Source organism: Bos javanicus, chromosome 19 (assembly GCF_032452875.1).
Source record: "Bos javanicus breed banteng chromosome 19, ARS-OSU_banteng_1.0, whole genome shotgun sequence".
NCBI lineage: Eukaryota > Metazoa > Chordata > Mammalia > Artiodactyla > Bovidae > Bos > Bos javanicus.
This window is the reverse complement of record NC_083886.1, coordinates 46,502,610-46,518,835: the sequence shown is the minus strand read 5'-3', so window position 1 is coordinate 46,518,835 and position 16,226 is coordinate 46,502,610. Positions and strand designations below refer to the sequence as shown.

At 53.5% G+C, this 16,226-nt stretch overlaps 1 protein-coding gene across 5 annotated transcripts in view; it reads left to right on the top strand.

The window, feature by feature from the left end:
- The window catches only part of PLEKHM1 (pleckstrin homology and RUN domain containing M1), a 54,612-nt gene that overhangs the window by 34,783 nt on the left and 3,603 nt on the right, over positions 1-16,226 (top strand). For 4 of the 5 annotated variants that reach the window (XM_061392174.1, XM_061392176.1, XM_061392173.1 and 1 more), the window contains 4 exons: positions 3,219-4,139; positions 6,577-6,722; positions 10,030-10,223; positions 15,940-16,003. In XM_061392174.1, the coding sequence (XP_061248158.1) occupies positions 3,219-4,139; positions 6,577-6,722; positions 10,030-10,223; positions 15,940-16,003 (1,325 nt within the window). The remainder of the gene's footprint in view (positions 1-3,218; positions 4,140-6,576; positions 6,723-10,029; positions 10,224-15,939; positions 16,004-16,226) is intronic. The other variant, XM_061392178.1, reaches the window with a different exon arrangement.

Below are 16,226 nucleotides of genomic sequence, written 5' to 3'. Positions count from 1 at the left end.
GAAGAGTACTGTATTTTCTCATAAAATCTTTTTTTTAATTTTTATTGGAATATAGTTGATTTACTATGCCCTGTTAGTTTCAGGTGTACCGCAAAGTGAATCAGCCACACAGATACATCCACTCTCAAACTCTTAAGACAGTAATGCTCAAAACTGCCTGCAGAGTACACGAGTACTGTTTCATACACGAGAATGGAAAATAACTTCCCTGAAACTCTCCTGTAAATCTTAATGATTATCCATAGATTATATGTAAGATACATAAAATAATCTTAGGAGTATGACCCCAGAAGGAAAGCCCCGCCCGCCTCTTGAAGGCTCAGATGTTCCAGCTGCTCCTCCCTAAGGCCCTTCTCGCAGATGGTTTATTTAGCAGCTCTGGTGGGGTTTTCAGATCTGCCGTTTGTTCAGTGTCCTCTGTGTGCAGTTCACAAGGAGGCCAGCTCGACCTCCACATCCTATGAAATTCCGTAAAGCATTGAACAACCATAACCTAATTTTTCTGTAACCCTCAGAAACAAACAAATGTGCAAGTGTGTGCTAGGGTCAGTCTGTTTGTCGCCTCATTCTCTGTTTGCAGTGACCCAGCAGCAATGGCACCCCACTCCAGTGCTCTTGCCTGGAAAATTCCACGGACGGAGGAGCCTGGTAGGCTGCGGTCCATGGGGTCGCTAGGAGTCAGACACTAAGAGTCGGACTGAGTGACTTCGCTTTCACTTTTCACTTTCACGCATTGGAGAAAGAAATGGCAACCCACTCCAGTGTTCTTGCCTGGAGAATCCCAGGGACGGCGGAGCCTGGTGGGCTGCCATCTATGGGGTCGCACAGAGTCGGACATGACTGAAGCGACTCAGCAGCAGCAGCAGCAGCAGCAGCAGCAGCAGCAGAGGATGCTGGCTGGGTTTCTGGGGCCCTGGTTCAGGGAGTCTGGGCACAGCCCTGGTTTCCATGCCACCTCCTCTTAGGTTTTTCTTTCAGCGCATGTGATGGTTACAACCATACCAGAGAAGGTGTGCTTTATGCCTGTATCATCAGGTACCCGGAAGGATAGGAAGACCCTACACAATGATTTGAAATCTCTAAGGCTAGTCCAAGCTGGGAGAGAGAATTGTGTGTCCTTTGGACCCCCTTGTTCAGGAAGATGGCTAGCCCCCAGGGATCAGGGAGCCTTGGGCTGTGTGTGGTACACACACTCCCTACTCAACAGATACTTATTGGGCACCTGCGATGTGCCGGGTGCTATTCTAGGTGCTGGGGACACAACAGGAAACCAGGCCAGGTCCTTATCTTCATGGGAGTTGTATTCTAGTGTGAGAGACAGGAAAGAAGCAGATGAACAAGTAAACATATAGTGGGGCGGGTGATCATTCCTGTGGGGAATAGTAAACTGGGAGGTGGGCAGGGTACTGTTTCATAAAGGATGGCCAGGGATTTCCCTCATGGTCCAATGGTTAAGACTCCACACTTTGACTGCTGGGGCCCACGTTCAATCCCTGTTCAGGGAATGAAGATCCTGCAAGCTGCACAGCACGGCCAGAAAGTGAATAAATAAATAAAGGCTGGCCAAGGGAGGCCTCACAAATTAGGTGACATTTGAGGAGACTGGAAAGGTGGGGAGAGAGGCACGAGGCAATCGTTGTATTTCAAGCAGGGAGAACGTGTGCAAAGGCCCTGCGACAGGAACATGCTTGATGTGTCCAGTAAGCAGCAGAGACCAGAGTAGCTGGAACAGAGGAGATGGGAAGGGGGTGGCTAGAGATGAGGTCAGAGTGATGGGGGGCCTCGTGGGCCACAGTAAGGACGTTGGCTTTTGCTCTGAGAGAGACGTGATCTGACTCTGGGGACTCTCCAGGGGAGTCATCCTGGCTCATTTCTTGAGGGGCTTCAGGGGGACATAGACCAGTCAGGAGGCCACAGCCATAAGCCCAGCCAGAAATGATGGTGGACCAAGCCCCTGTGAGAGTGGTGGAGGCGGTGAGAAGTGGAGAAAGGCTCTGGGTATACCAAGAGGATTTGCTGATAGATTAGATGTGGGGTGTGAAAGGAAAAAAAAAATCAAGGATAGCTCCCAAGTTTTTGGCCCAAGCATCTGGGAGGATGAAGTTTGCCATTTTACTAGACGAAGAACATCAGGAGAGAAGTGGGTTTGGAGTGGGAGAATCAGGAACACGTTTTTGGACGTGTCAACTTTGAGAAGCCTATTAGACATACACGGAGCAGATGGAGATTGGAATCTAAAGCTCAAGGGCGAGGTCCAGGCTGGAGATGAAAACTGAGGAGTTGTTGGCATAAAGCCCCAAGACCAGGGAAGACCAGCTTGGAAAAGTGGGTATTAGTAGAGAAGAGAACCAGGGCCAAGCCCAGGGCCTCCATGAAGAGGCCAGTGAGAGGAGGGAGCATCCGGGAGACAGGAGAGGGGGACCAGTGCTGGCAGAGAAGACCCCAGGAAAGGGGGGCTCTGCGGTGTGCCGTGATGCTGATGGGCCAGGCCAGATGGGAACCAACGACTAGCCTTAGGACTTGGCAACAAGGAGGGCCTGGTAGCCTTGCCAAGGGCAGATTCTGTGGACTCGGGACAGAAGGCTGCTCGGAGGACGTTCAAGAAAGAATAGAAGGAGGGAGTCCCAGAGACATTCCCACGCCTCCTCAGGGGGGTTTCTGTAAAGGGGACAGAGACCCAGGGTGGTAATTAGAGATGTGAGTAGAGTCGAGAGATATTTTTAATGCTGGGAGAAATAACAGCGAGTTTGTGGGCTGATGGGAATGATCCAGGAGAGAGGGAGAAGACAGTGACGCAGGAGGGGCAGAAAAGATTGCTGGAGAGACGTCCTTGTCCTTGAGTAGGCGGGGTGGTGGTGGGGGGACCCCCTGCACAATTGCACAGATGGGAGGGTGGCCTCAGACAGAAGCACAGTCAGTTCATCCCCAGCGACGGGACTCAGAGTGTGGGTGCAGATGCTGGAAGGGGTGTAGTGAAGCGCACATGGAGGTGATTGTTGAAGTGCTTTTCTTTTCTCAGTGAAATTGAAGAATGCAGTCATCAGCTGGGGTGAGGGTAGGAGGGAGGCTCTCAAAATACGTTCCCATCCAGCCGGCGGTGGCCTATGTTCTCCGGGTGGTCACAGAGTCCACACCCACGACAGGACTCGGGCCCCGGATATTATCCAGGGTGGCGAAGGGGCAGACCTATCATCTAAAGCGCCTCTTTCTGCCTGCAGGGCTGTCCAACCCATTCCGGGGGCTCCTGAAGCTGGGCACGGTGGAGCGGCGGGGGGCCATGGGAATCTGGAAGGAATTCTTCTGCGAGCTCTCCCCACTGGAGTTGCGCCTCTTCCTGAGCGGCAAGGAGCGCACCTGCGTGGAGACCTGCTCACTGCTGCGCTGCGAGTCCGTGGGGCCAGCCCACAGCGACGGCCGCTTCGAGCTGCTCTTCTCTGGCAAGAAGCTGACCCTGCGCGCCTCGTCCCGGGATGAAGCCGAGGACTGGCTGGACCGGGTGCGCGAGGTGCTGCAGAAGTGCCGGCCCCTACAGGAGGACGACTGGGTGACCATCCAGTACCCAGAGGAGCCCGAGGACCCCCCAGAGGTCCCCCAGAGTGGCCACCCCGCCCCCTTGGACCTGCACATAGAGGCTGAAACCCCCCAGGGCCTGCAGTTCAACTGGTCCTTCTCCCAGGTGCCTGAGCCCGACGCTATCAAAGAGTCCCTTCTCTACCTGTACACGGACCGCACGTGGACGCCCTACATCTTCTCCCTGTCCTTGGAGTCCCTCAAGTGCTTCCGCGTGAGAAACAACGAGAAGATGTTAAGTGACAGCCACGGAGTCGAGACCATCCGCGATATCCTGCCGGACACGAGCCTCGGGGGCCCAGCCTTCTTCAAAATCATTACGGCCAAGGCCATCCTGAAGCTGCAGGCCGGGAATGCCGAGGAGGCTGCCCTGTGGAGGGACGTGCTACGCAAGGTCCTGGCGTCCTACCTGGAGACGGCCGAGGAGGCGGTGACCCTCGGTGGCAGTCTGGATGAAAGCTGTCAGGAGGTGCTGAAGTTTGCCACGCGGGAGAACGGCTTCCTGTTGCAGTACCTGGTGGCCATCCCCACAGAGAAAGGCCTCGACTCCCAGGGCTGCTTCTGTGCAGGTGCTGACTCCCTGTCCCCCACCTCCAGCCTGCCCGCACTGGGGTTCCTGCTCTAGGCTCTGCACTCCTTCCTGCTCCCCACAGGCGCCCCCATACTGCCTCGGGGATGTTGCAGCCAATTAGGCTGTTCCATGATCATATTATATTCTTCTGGAGCCAGGGCTTCAAATATTTTTGCAAGCTTTTACAAGTGTGCACAGGTATTTAATTACAAAAATAGGCTCATACTACTTACTGGCCAACAGAACTTTCTGTGACGATGACAATGTTCTAGAATCTGTGCCATCCAGTAGCGTAGCTACAAGCCACGTGTGGCTACTGCATATTTCGTGTGGCTTCCTGGTGTGGAAGGAAGTGAATTTTCATTTGGCTTTAATAATGTGTGTGTGTGCATGCTCAGTCGTGTCTGACTCTTTGCAGTCCTGTGGACTGCAACCCGCCAGGCTCCTCTGTCCATGGAATTTTCCAGGCAAGAATACTGGAGTAGGGTGCCATTTCCTCCTCCAGGGGATCTTCTCGACCCAGGGGCTTCTTCGACCCCATGGCTCCTGGGTCTCCCGCACTGGCAGACGGATTTTTTACCACTGAGCCACCTGGGAAATCCTTTTTAATAATATATTTAAATGGGCACCTGTGGCTTGTGGCCACGATTTTAGACAGCTCAGCTATATCTATTGTTCTTCAGCTTGGCTTTAATCCAGTTAGGAATATGTTAGCACATTCTTCTGCGTCAGTACATCTGCTGTGTCATTAGCATCATCAGATCCAGTCCTCCCATGCCAGGCACTGGGCCAGATGCTTTCTTTGGATTGTCTCATTTAATCCTGACAACAACCCCGTTGGGATTTGTCTCTATTTATAGCTGAGGAAACTGAGTCACAGGACTGGTGAGTCCTGTCCCAGGTTCACACAGCGAGCGATGGTGGAGCCGGAAGAGGACTTAGTGGCCCCAGAACCTGTGCTTTTAGCCAGGCACCCACAGGGCCTCTCCACTCCCGTGCTTTCAAGGCTGCATGATACTCCCTTGCTCACATCCCATTTCTAGGTCTTCTCCTCAGTCCAGACACCCATTTCCTTCAGCCTGGGCCTTTCAGCTGAACTGTGAGGAGGTGGCCCTGCTGCACGGGGAGACGCAGCTGTGCGCCGTCTAGGAGCCATCCCGTCAGGGTGGAGCATGTGGGACTGGAGGGGAAAGCCTGCTTCAAGCATCTGAAGGAAGTGGTCTGTGGTTGGTCCCCCTCCTCCTTCCACCCCCAGAGGATGGAGAAGCTATGCAGAGCAGAGCTTCTTGCAGAAAAAAGTCTTCAAGCCCCTGTTCACCCCTTGCCCTCCTCCCCCACCTGCCAGCCCCTAACACTCACACTTTGCCCTTTAACCCATGGGCTCCAGGTTCAGAGAGGAGGCCAGGCCCCCAGGGCTAGGAGGAGGGCTTCCCCACTGGGGATGTGGATGCTAGCAGGCAGCTTTCCCCACACCTGCCACCATTATTCCTCCCACCCCCACCAGCCCCAAGCCAGCCAGACTGAAACTGGGGAGTTTGGGCCTTCTTTCTGCCCACAGAGCTCTGTGGCCAGGCCACCAGCCTCTGACATCTGGCTTATATCTCATAGTTTACTTTCAAAACCTCATTTAAACTTTGTAATAACCCCACAAAGTAGCAAATAGTAGCTGAATTGGAACCTTGCAAAAATTCAGTGAGGGTCAGAATGAGACAGCGCATACACCAAAGAACCAGCCCTTCTAATCTCCAGGAGGCTGAAGGGACACCCCCTGGCCCTGTAGGAGGCAGGGCCTGTGCTCAGGATTTGAGCCCTGCCTCTGGTGCCCTGGGCACACCCTACTTTGATCCCTTCTGTCCCCTGCTTTGGGGGACTCCAGCAGAGGGACTGAAGCTGGGCCCTGTGCCCCATCCCGAGGTAACAGGCCCTGGCTTCAGGCCATGTCCACCACCTCTATGTCCAGCCCCATGTCCCCAGCTCCCTGCCGAGACTTTGACTCCCTGCTTCCATTTTTGGGCCCCAGTGGAGGGGTGAGCTTAGCGGAGGCTGGGATTGGTGGACAAGCCATGGAAACATTGAACAGAGGCAGTTAGGAATAAGAGAATGCGGGCTCTGCTCCAACCTGACCCAAACTTGACTCCAGCTGTGCACCCATTCGTGGTGTGAGTGAGCAGGTTTCCTAACCTCTCTGTGCATCAGTTTCTTCAGCTGGGAAACAGTGACAATAATTCTTACAGTGTTTTGTCATAAAGGTTAATTACCAGAGTTGATTCTGATTGGTGGGAATATGAATGGCGGTTGTTTTTATCTTCATGCTCTCCTTTCTAATCGGGCCGCGTTCCCTAGCTAGCAGGCCCTTTGCCTCGGCAGCTCCTGTGTTGCTCAGGAGCTGACTCTGGCCCCACTGCTGCTCACCCTCCCCCTGTTCCTCTCCGCAGGCTGCTCCCGGCAGATCGGCTTCTCATTTGTGCGACCCAAGCTCTGTGCCTTCTCTGGCCTCTATTACTGTGACATCTGCCATCAAGACGATGTCTCAGTGATCCCGGCCAGGATCATCCACAACTGGGACCTCACCAAGCGCCTGGTAAGTCTTGAGCCCAGCCTGTCATAGCCATACAGCGCTGCTGAGTGACAGAGAAGGGCTCGCTCCTCTTTGCTGCTGCCATTCATATGTTTGGGGGAGTTTGGCTCTAGAGAAGCCAGGGTCACTAGTTTAGGCTCCATGATGTGGGGGAGCTGACCAAGAAAGTAATTTGGTGCTGGTCTACAGCCCCTGGGCAGAGCTCTGTCCATCCCTGCCTTGGTCCTCAGGTAGGAATCAGGATGGTTCACTGTAGTTCCCCATGGGCACAGATAAAACTGCTTAGAGCACCAGCATAGATAGATAGGCAGAAATAATAGAATAGATTAGATATAGAGGATGGATGGATGGGTTAGGTGGGTAGTTGCATGCATGGGTTGAAGGGTGGCTTGGTGGATGGATATGAATGGATGGATGGTAGATATGTGGATGGATGTATAGATGGGTGGATGGATGAACGTAGTTGGGTAGATAATGGATGGATGGATGGATGAATGGGCCAGCCAGCTGCTACACTTCCCCTGGGAGCAGTCAACCTTTTCCAGGCATACAGGCGTCTACTTTTTGTTACATTTGGAATCATTCTGGGCTTATACTGCTTTATAACATGTTTGTTCAGTTAGTATTACATCTTAGATACTTTTTGATGTTCACCAAATGCTTTTAAATATGATGCATCCTGCAGTCTTTCCGATTTTCCTCTTCTTCAGCTGAGCTTATCTACTTACATAGCTGTGTTACCCTGAGCAAACTCTTCTGCTTCCCGTTTCCCTGTCCACGCTGCTGCTGCTGCCGCCAAGTCGCCTCAGTCGTGTCTGACTCTGTGCGACCCCGTAGACGGCAGCCCACCAGGCTCCTTGTCCGTGAAGGGGGGTTAATTACAGTGTCTGTCTCCGGGCAGTGAGGACTAAAGGAAACAGAACCCACCAGTCACTTAGATGGTGCCCCTTCCCTTTCCTAGGGCCTCACCTTCTGCCCCTAATTCATTCGGTCAGGGTCTGCCTCAAGAGGTGTGGACTCGGCTTTCTCCCAAAGGCACAGATTTCTGTTAAGACACAGAAACAGAGGAAACTTCTCTCAAGACCCAGGCCTGCCAGCCATGCTGTCTCTTCATATGTCCCCATCAGAGCCCAGAGAACATAATTCTCGGAACCTGTACCACCCTGGCCTCCACCCGCTGGGGATGGAAAACACCTGTTACCTTCACTTTGGTTCTCTTTCTCTTTTTTTGGCCGTGTTGCATATGGGATCTTAGTTTCCCCACCAGGGATCGAACCGGCACCCCCTGCATTGGAAGCACAGAATCTTCACCACTGGATCACATTAGCTTAGAGAAGTCCCAACATTAGCTTCACTTTGGCTTTTTATTGGTTACCTCATCCTCACCCCTGCCCTCCGTGTTATGTACTTAACTAACTACATGGAGAAAATTAAACCTCAAGATGACCACAGTACAAAGAACCCTCTGGTCATAAAACACCCTCAGCGTTTACAACATTCGGATGCCTCTGTTGAGCCGTCTCCCTATTCACTGCGGTAATTTTGGTGCCACTTCCTTTTTCCAACTAGAAAATTCTAACAATTCCCTTGGCATACCTAAGGTCAGGAAGCATCCAACTCTCAAAGATGCTAGACCTGGGAAAGACAGGAAGGTTCAGAATAGAAAGTGGCAGGCTGGCAGGGTAGGGGCCCCTTGTCCACTGTCTGGCTGACCCACTTGTGCAAGGCCTGGCTGGCACTTGGCAGGATGTCAGCCCAAGCCTGGGGCTTCTCCCTTTGTCTGTCTCCTCCACAGCCGTGGGGGAGGAACAGTCCCAGGAGAGCTCAAAGCTCATGCCTGTCTGTGTACTTGGCAGTTTCCAGCGCGCATTCCTGCGTGTTATTTCATCTGGGCCTCACCCTAAGCCTGGGGCTGAGTTGTGGGACAGGCTGGGCAACAGCAGTCTGACCTGAGTCACTGACTCACCAGGCCTTTGCCAGTGGGATGCCTGTCGGCTGGGGGCTGGTTCCTCGGGGCTCTGGGAAATGGGGAAAGGTGGAGATACCAGTGAGGTGAGAAATGCTGGTTGAAGCCGGAAGAGCAGCCTTGGCCTAACAGTCTCCTCTGGCCCTGGCCCATCCCCCGGGGCCAGCGGACAGATGCTTGGACCACACAGGCACCCACAGAATCTGATGGCAACTCCCATTCACTGAGAAGCTGCTTACCTGGATTTTCTTTTAATTGAAACTCAATCCCATGCAGTAGGTGCTTGTATTTCCCCCATTTTACAGATGAGGAAACTGAATCACAGAGAGGTTAAGTAAGTTTCTTGAGGTCATACAGTTGAGAAGGGGTGGATCCAGGATCCAAAGTCAGACTAAGCACTGCAGGGTGGTTGATGGTGGAGAACACCTCAGCTCCTCCATCCTTATCCTCCCCAAAGAGACTGCAGGGGAAGGGGCTTCTCTTTGTAAGTGAGGCGGCCAAGGATGCAGAGACAGCACTCAGTTCACACCTGGGCTCTGCTTTCTTTCTGTTGGCTTGGATCAGTCACTTTAGCTCCTCTGAGTCTCAGTTTCCATATCTGTAAAATGGGGATGATGACACCTTCCCCTCTGGGTTGTTGTGAGGATGAAGAAAGGATGTGGTCAAGGTCCTTAGCCCAGTGTCTGGCAAATAATAGGCGCTCAGTAGTTGGTGTTAGGGTCAGGGCTGAGAGTAGAACCTTCCACGTCTATCAAGTGGGAGAAACCCAGATCGATCACTCAGCTCCACGTGGAGACTTGGAGGGAGGCCCTGCCCTGGTTGGTGCTGTTAGTGAGGACGGAAGAAGCTCGGGAAACCTCTGGTTAAGCTGTATCTGATCCATGGTTTCCTGTGGTTGGAGCCTGACTCAGATCGGTCACCTGGTTCCTGAATCGGCCCAGGGTAGTGTCTGTTTCCTTTCGGCAGAAAAGTGGGGGCAGGGGCGGGGAGGCCAGGAAATAGTGGGAAGGATCTGTGAGGCCCAGGGGGAGAGGCGTGTGGACCCTCCTTCCCGTCCCCGCGTGGTCAGGGAGGGGCAGCCGCTGGTGCCAAAGGGGGAAGAGCAGGTTTGGAAGCCAGATCAACTGGGTTCAAATCCTGACTTATCTGAGCCGTGGGCCTTGGCCAAGTCACTTCCTCTCTCTGAACCTCAGTTTCCTTGTCTGTAAAATGAAGATGGTGCCGCTTCCCTCGGCAGGTGGCTGGAGGGGTGAGCGAGGGAGTAGGTGGCCCAGCGCCTGGCGACCTCAGGCGCTTACAAAATGGCCCTCCTGTCTCACCCTCGCTGCCCGGTGGTGTCCTCAGGTCTGCAGGCAGGCCCTGAAGTTCCTGACACAGATCCGGGCCCAGCCCCTCATCAACCTGCAGCTGGTGAATGCGTCGCTGTACGAGCACGTGGAGCAGATGCACCTCATCGGGAGGAGCCGGGAGCAGCTGAAGCTGCTGGGGGACTATCTGGGCCTGTGCCGGAGCGGAGCCCTGAAGGAGCTGAGCAAGAGGTGAGCACCCAGACCTGGGGACACAGACACACAGACACACAAAGACACACAGACACAAAGAGACACACACATACACAGACAGAGACAGAAACACACACACAGAGACACACACACACAGACACAAAGAGACACACAGAGACACACACATACACAGACAGAGACAGAAACACACACAGAGACACACACACACAGACACAAAGAGACACACAGAGACACACACATACACAGAGAGAGACAGAAACACACACACACAGACACACACACACAGACACAAAGAGACACACAGACACACACATACACAGAGAGAGACACACACATACACTGACAGAGAGAGAGACACACACACACACAGAGACACACACACACAGACACAGACACACACAGACAGAGAGAGACACACAGAGACAGAGAGAAACAGGCACACAGAGAGACACACACACACACAGATAGACATACACAGAGAGACACACACATAGAGATAGAGAGAGACACACACACAAAGAAAGACACACACACAGACACAGAGACAGAGAGAGAGATACACACATACACAAAGAGACACACACACCACAGACAGACACACACACACACATACAAAGAGACACAGAGAGAAACACACACACAGACACACAGACACACATACAGATACAGACACACACATAAACACAGGCACACACACACAGGGACACACACACAGAGACAGAGAGAGAAACACACACACACACACACACAGAGACACACACACAAAGAGACACACATACACAGATACAGACACACACAGAGATACAGATATACACACACACACACACAGGGACACAGAGACACAGACACATACACACATCTAAGAGTGGCTTGCTCAGTGCCTGGACACGGGGACACACACACACACATATACTACACACAGGGTCAGTGCACAAGCAACTTCTTGGGAGAAATGCCAGGGCTGGGTGGAGGACTCCCTCTCTGCATTTAGGAGTGGCTTTTATTTGTGCATGTAATGCCTTCATTCATTTGACAAGTGCTTATTGAGAATGCGCTCAGTGCCCGGCGAGGGGTGTGGGGCCTGGGGCTGAGCACAGTGGACTTGGATCCAGCCCTCTAGAGGGCACGGCAGGGAGCAGGGCAGTGGCTACCCCCAGGAGTGAGGGCGGAGGGGAGCAGGGCAGCGGCTACCCCCAGGAGTGAGGGCAGAGGAGAGAGCAGGATGCCCTGGAAGTACAGCGGAGTCCGGGGACTGACGCATATTGGAGGGCACTGATGGGGGAGGGGGCTTCCTAGAGGAACTGACCTCCAGTGTGAGATCTGCGAAATGAGTGGGAAAGAGGGGATTTGCAGGAAAGAGTGTTCCAGACAGAAGTAGTGATGTGCATGGGCTGTGGATTAAGGCCCCATGTTTGGACAGAATAGGGAGAAATTTCCGGTGAGAAGGAAAGTGGGGATGTGTGAGAGGAGACCAGAGACGCGAGAGGGGCTGGTCTCCTGGCTCCCCGGGGCCCCACCAGCCCTCCGCCCCACAGCGGCTTGACTCTGCCACCCTGGCAGCAGCCCTTCCCAAATCCTTGCAAGAGGACAAGGTTGGGCCAGGACCCTCAGGATGCCCTGCACAGAGCTTCTTGGTGCCCAGTGCCTGGGGGACTTTCAGTGCTCAGCTAGGGGTAGGGGGTGACACCTTCTGTGGGGCTACGCTGTCCTGGGGCCCCGGGAGGACAGACCTTGGGTGGACGAGCCTGTGCCTGCTGCCCAGTTAGGCTTCCTTGCTGGTTTCTGGGGACTTGGAGCAGCTCACAAGCCCCTCCATGTTCCCCATGCAGCCACTCCTCCCGACAGGACTGGCGCAGACATCCTGTCTGCTGGGCTCCCCTGCTCAGCCCTGGTCCCTGCCCTTCCAGGGCTGCTCTGCACTGGAGAGATGCTGTGGGGAGCCCTCTCTTAGGCAAAGCACAGAGGCTGGCCCCTCACAGGCTCTCAGAGCAGCTGGCTGATTCCTGGTCTCTGCAGGGCCTGGAAGAGCAGAAAGCCTTCTGGGGGCCACCATGAGGGGCCCAGATGGCTGCTTCTGGGGAGGCTGTTGCTGTCTCCATCATCAGTGGATCCTCACTCCCATGCTTTCTGAGATTCCAGGACCCAGGGCCCCAGAGTCTGCCCTCCTGCCCCCCTGTCCAGGGTGGTGAAATCTCAGGTCAGGTGGGACCCTGTGACCCTCTCCAGTTCAGGGATGTCTGCAGACCTGAGTAGACCAGCTGCCTGTAGGGCAGGTCCTGAGTGCCAGCCTCACTTGCCCATCCCTACCCTGCTGAGATTGGTCAGCAGCCTTACTGGCCTGTCCAGGTTGCCCTGTCTGGAAGCTGGGGGCAGTCTTGCCTCTTTCTCTCTGGTTGCTGTTTCCAGCCTTCATGAAAGCAGGGCCAGGCCTGCAGAAGTCCCAGTTCAGAAGCAGCATAGGGTGAAGAAAGAGCTCAGGAGCAGCCTTCATCTGCCCCCAGACTTGCTGTGTGACTCAAGGAAGTGGCTTCACTTCTCGGAGCCTCGGTTTTCTTGTCTATAAAATGGGCCAGTGATCCCCATGTTCATGTGGCCTGCCAGAGTTGTGGTGAGGGCCACATGAGGGGCCCAGTGTCTAGGGAGGGACAGAGACAGGGGAACAGATGGCCCTGGGTCAGGGAGGCGTGTGCTGTGAGGAAGGAGGCAGGGTGCAGAGGGCCAGGGAGCTTCTTGGAGGAGGTGGCATCAGCTGAAGGTTTGTGGAGTTTTCTTTCTCCTTTTAAAAAGAAAAAAAATGCTTTTCTTCCTCACAAAGATAGTATTCAAATAGTATTAAAGGGAACCAAGCAGAAATCTGGGGTCACCCTTCTCCAGTCTGGCCACCATCTGTACTGTAAGAGCTTCCAGATCCCACTCTGTCCTCACTCACCGGAAAGCAGAGTTGCCCCAACACAAATGGTATCGCCCATGTGGTGAACCAGGGTTTAGTGAAAGAACCAAAGGAAGCCTGGACTGGATTTTCTGCAGGGAACCCATGGCTTTGGGGGGGGTTGGGGAGTAGAGGGGAAGCGTGGCTTGCCAGGACCTTTGCAGGGCTCAGCGCAGCCAGACTGGGTACAGGGGCTAGACCTCGAAGACCCTCTGTGCCGCCACAAAGGCCTAGGATTTTATTCTGCTGCGGCCGAAGCTGCTGAGGAGTTTTGAGCATAGGATGGTCACACTCCCTGAAGACCAGTTTGGCAGCACAGCAGTGGGGCATCGGGGCTGGTGTGGTAACTGGCACAGGAGGTGAGGAGGCCTGGACTCAGGTGGTTGGGGTGGAGGCTGAGAGGACAGGAAGGGTTGAGGAGAAATCGGCAGATCTTGGAATCTTTCTCTCAGGGGGCTGCGCTGACCTCCCCTCCACAGCAACTGAGGGCCTCACTGAGGACCTCACAAGCCCAGGGTAGGTGGCCTGGCTGGCTCCTTGAGCTTCCATGACTCTGAGCAGAGGGCAGATGACAGAGAAGACTCTCCATCCAAACGGGCCCCACCCTTCCTGCTGGCTCAGGAACAGCCTGTGCACCCCCTCTGCCCCTCCCCCTGCATTTTCCTGGTGATAAACGGCAGCTTCCTGTTCCCAGAAAGCTGGACGTTTACCGGGGAGACCGGCACGTTGCACTGAGTGGCCACTTGGCAGCACAGCGTGGGCTGCCTGGTGGAGCTTGCCATCTCGGCCCTGGGTGGGGTTCCTCCTAGAACCGGGGCCGTGCCCTGGGGTGGGCACAGTCAAGCACCCACTCCAGATGCCGCGGGCCTGGGCACCTTCCTGCCTCCAGATGTCCAGAGCACCCTGGGGCAGGCTCCCGCGCATCCTCAGACCGGGGAATTCTCCCCCCAGCCCCACTACCGCACAGACACACAGCAAGGCCAGGCAGGAATTTTTTGCAGGTGTTTCCTGTCCATCTCTCAGGATGTAACCTTTGGGATCTCTGCCATTGGTGAGGTGGAAACTAGAGCCAGGCTGGTGGCAGCTGAGCCCTTGTCCTCTGCCCCCCACCCCCACCTCTGAAATGGGATCTGTGCACTCAGGACACCACAGCTCCTCTCCCAGAGCGCCAAAACCAGATGCTTAAGTGTCTGTCCCTAAGCTAGACCAGGGACTACAATAGGAAGGCAGAAGCCACGTCTGGTGCATTTCTGTCCCCAGCACTGTCCCTGGTACATGATGGTGGCAGTAATGACAATAGCTATTAATAACAGCCTCTAGGCATTCACCTGGGAGATAAGGATGCAGGCTCTGGAGCCAGACTGCTGCTTTCAGACTCCAGCTGTGCCTCTTACTAGCTGTGTGACCACAGGCAAGTTCTTTAACTTCTCTGTGCCTCCATTTCCTCTTCTCAAAATGAGGGTTATAATAGTGTCAACCTCACAGGATTCTTGTGAGAATTAAATGAATTAATATATATCAAGCTTTTAGTCCAGTTCCTGGCTCCAAGCGTTAGCTTTCATCGTCCTCCTCTTCATTATTTTTTATTTTTTTATTTATTTATTTTTTTTAAAGCCGCGTGCTGCGCGGGAGCTGGGCGGGGCCGTGAGGGCTGGCCCCGGGTCAGTGGTGCTGACACCAGTCACGTGGTGCGCTGGGGCAGGGACCCAGAACCGCAGAACCGTGGAGGCTCCTCCCGGGAGCCTCTTCATTATTTTTTAAATAGACTTTTTAAAGTATCTTAAAATATTTTTTCAACTTTATTGAGTATAATTTACAAAGTTGTAACATATTTATAGTATTTTTGTGATGATTTGATATATGATTGATTATTCTGTGAACAGAGAAGGCAATGGCACCCCACTCCAGTACTCTTGCCTGGAAAATCCCATGGATGGAGGAGCCTGGAAGGCTGCAGTCCATGGGGTCGCTGAGGGTCGGACACGACTGAGCGACTTCACTTTCACTTTTCACTTACATGCATTGGAGAAGGAAATGGCAACCCACTCCAGTGTTCTTGCCTGGAGAATCCCAGGGACGGGGAAGACTGGTGGGCTGCCGTCTGTGGGGTCACACAGAGTTGGACACGACTGAAGTGACTTAGCAATAGCAATTCTATGAAAGACTTCCTCCCATCTTATTAATTCACACATCCATCATCCTCACATATTTTATATATATTATATATATATATGTATATATGAACAGTGAAAGTGTTAGTCACTCAGTCGTGCCCAACTCTTTGTGTCCTTAAGGACTGTAACCCACCAGACTCCTCTGTCCATGGAATTCTCCAGGCAGGAATACTGGAGTGGGTTGCCATTTCCTCCTCCCGGGGTTCTTCCCGACCCAGGGATTGAACTTGCATCTCCTGCATTGCAGGCAGATTCAGTACCATCTGAGCAACCTGTATAGTGTGTGTGTGTGAGAGAGAAAAAACATTTGAGTTCTGCTCTTAAATTTCAATTATACGATACAATGCTATCAACTATGGTTAATAATTATTCATTTACTATGTACAAGGCACTGTGTTAAATGCTTTAAATAAATTATTTAATCCCGAAAAGAGCTCTCTTGCTCAGGTGAGGAAACCTGAGGTTCAGAGGTTAAGGAACTTGCCCAAGGTCCTGGCAGCTGGGCACCTGGAGTCCAGGTCCCGAGCCCAGGCTGGAGCTGTTTCTCCCTGCTTAGCGGTGCTGAGGGAATGAACGCAAACACAGGTGGGCCCAAATTCCTTCTGAGGAGCCTCTTGTCTTTTCTTTGAAGGCTCAACCACAGGAATTATCTCTTGGAGTCGCCTCACAAGTACAGTGTCGCCGACCTCCAGCAGGTGAGAATGCCACCCCTGAGGTGTGTGTTAGTCGCTCAGTCAGGTCCGACTCTTTGCGACCCTATGGACTGTAGCCTGCCAGGCTCTCTGTCCATAGGGTAGCAAAGAGTCCAGGCAAGAATATGAGAGTGGGTTGCTATTCCCTTCTCCAGGGGATCTTCCCAACACAGGGATGGGACCCGTGTCTCCTACATTGCAAGCAGATTCTTTACTATCTGAGTCA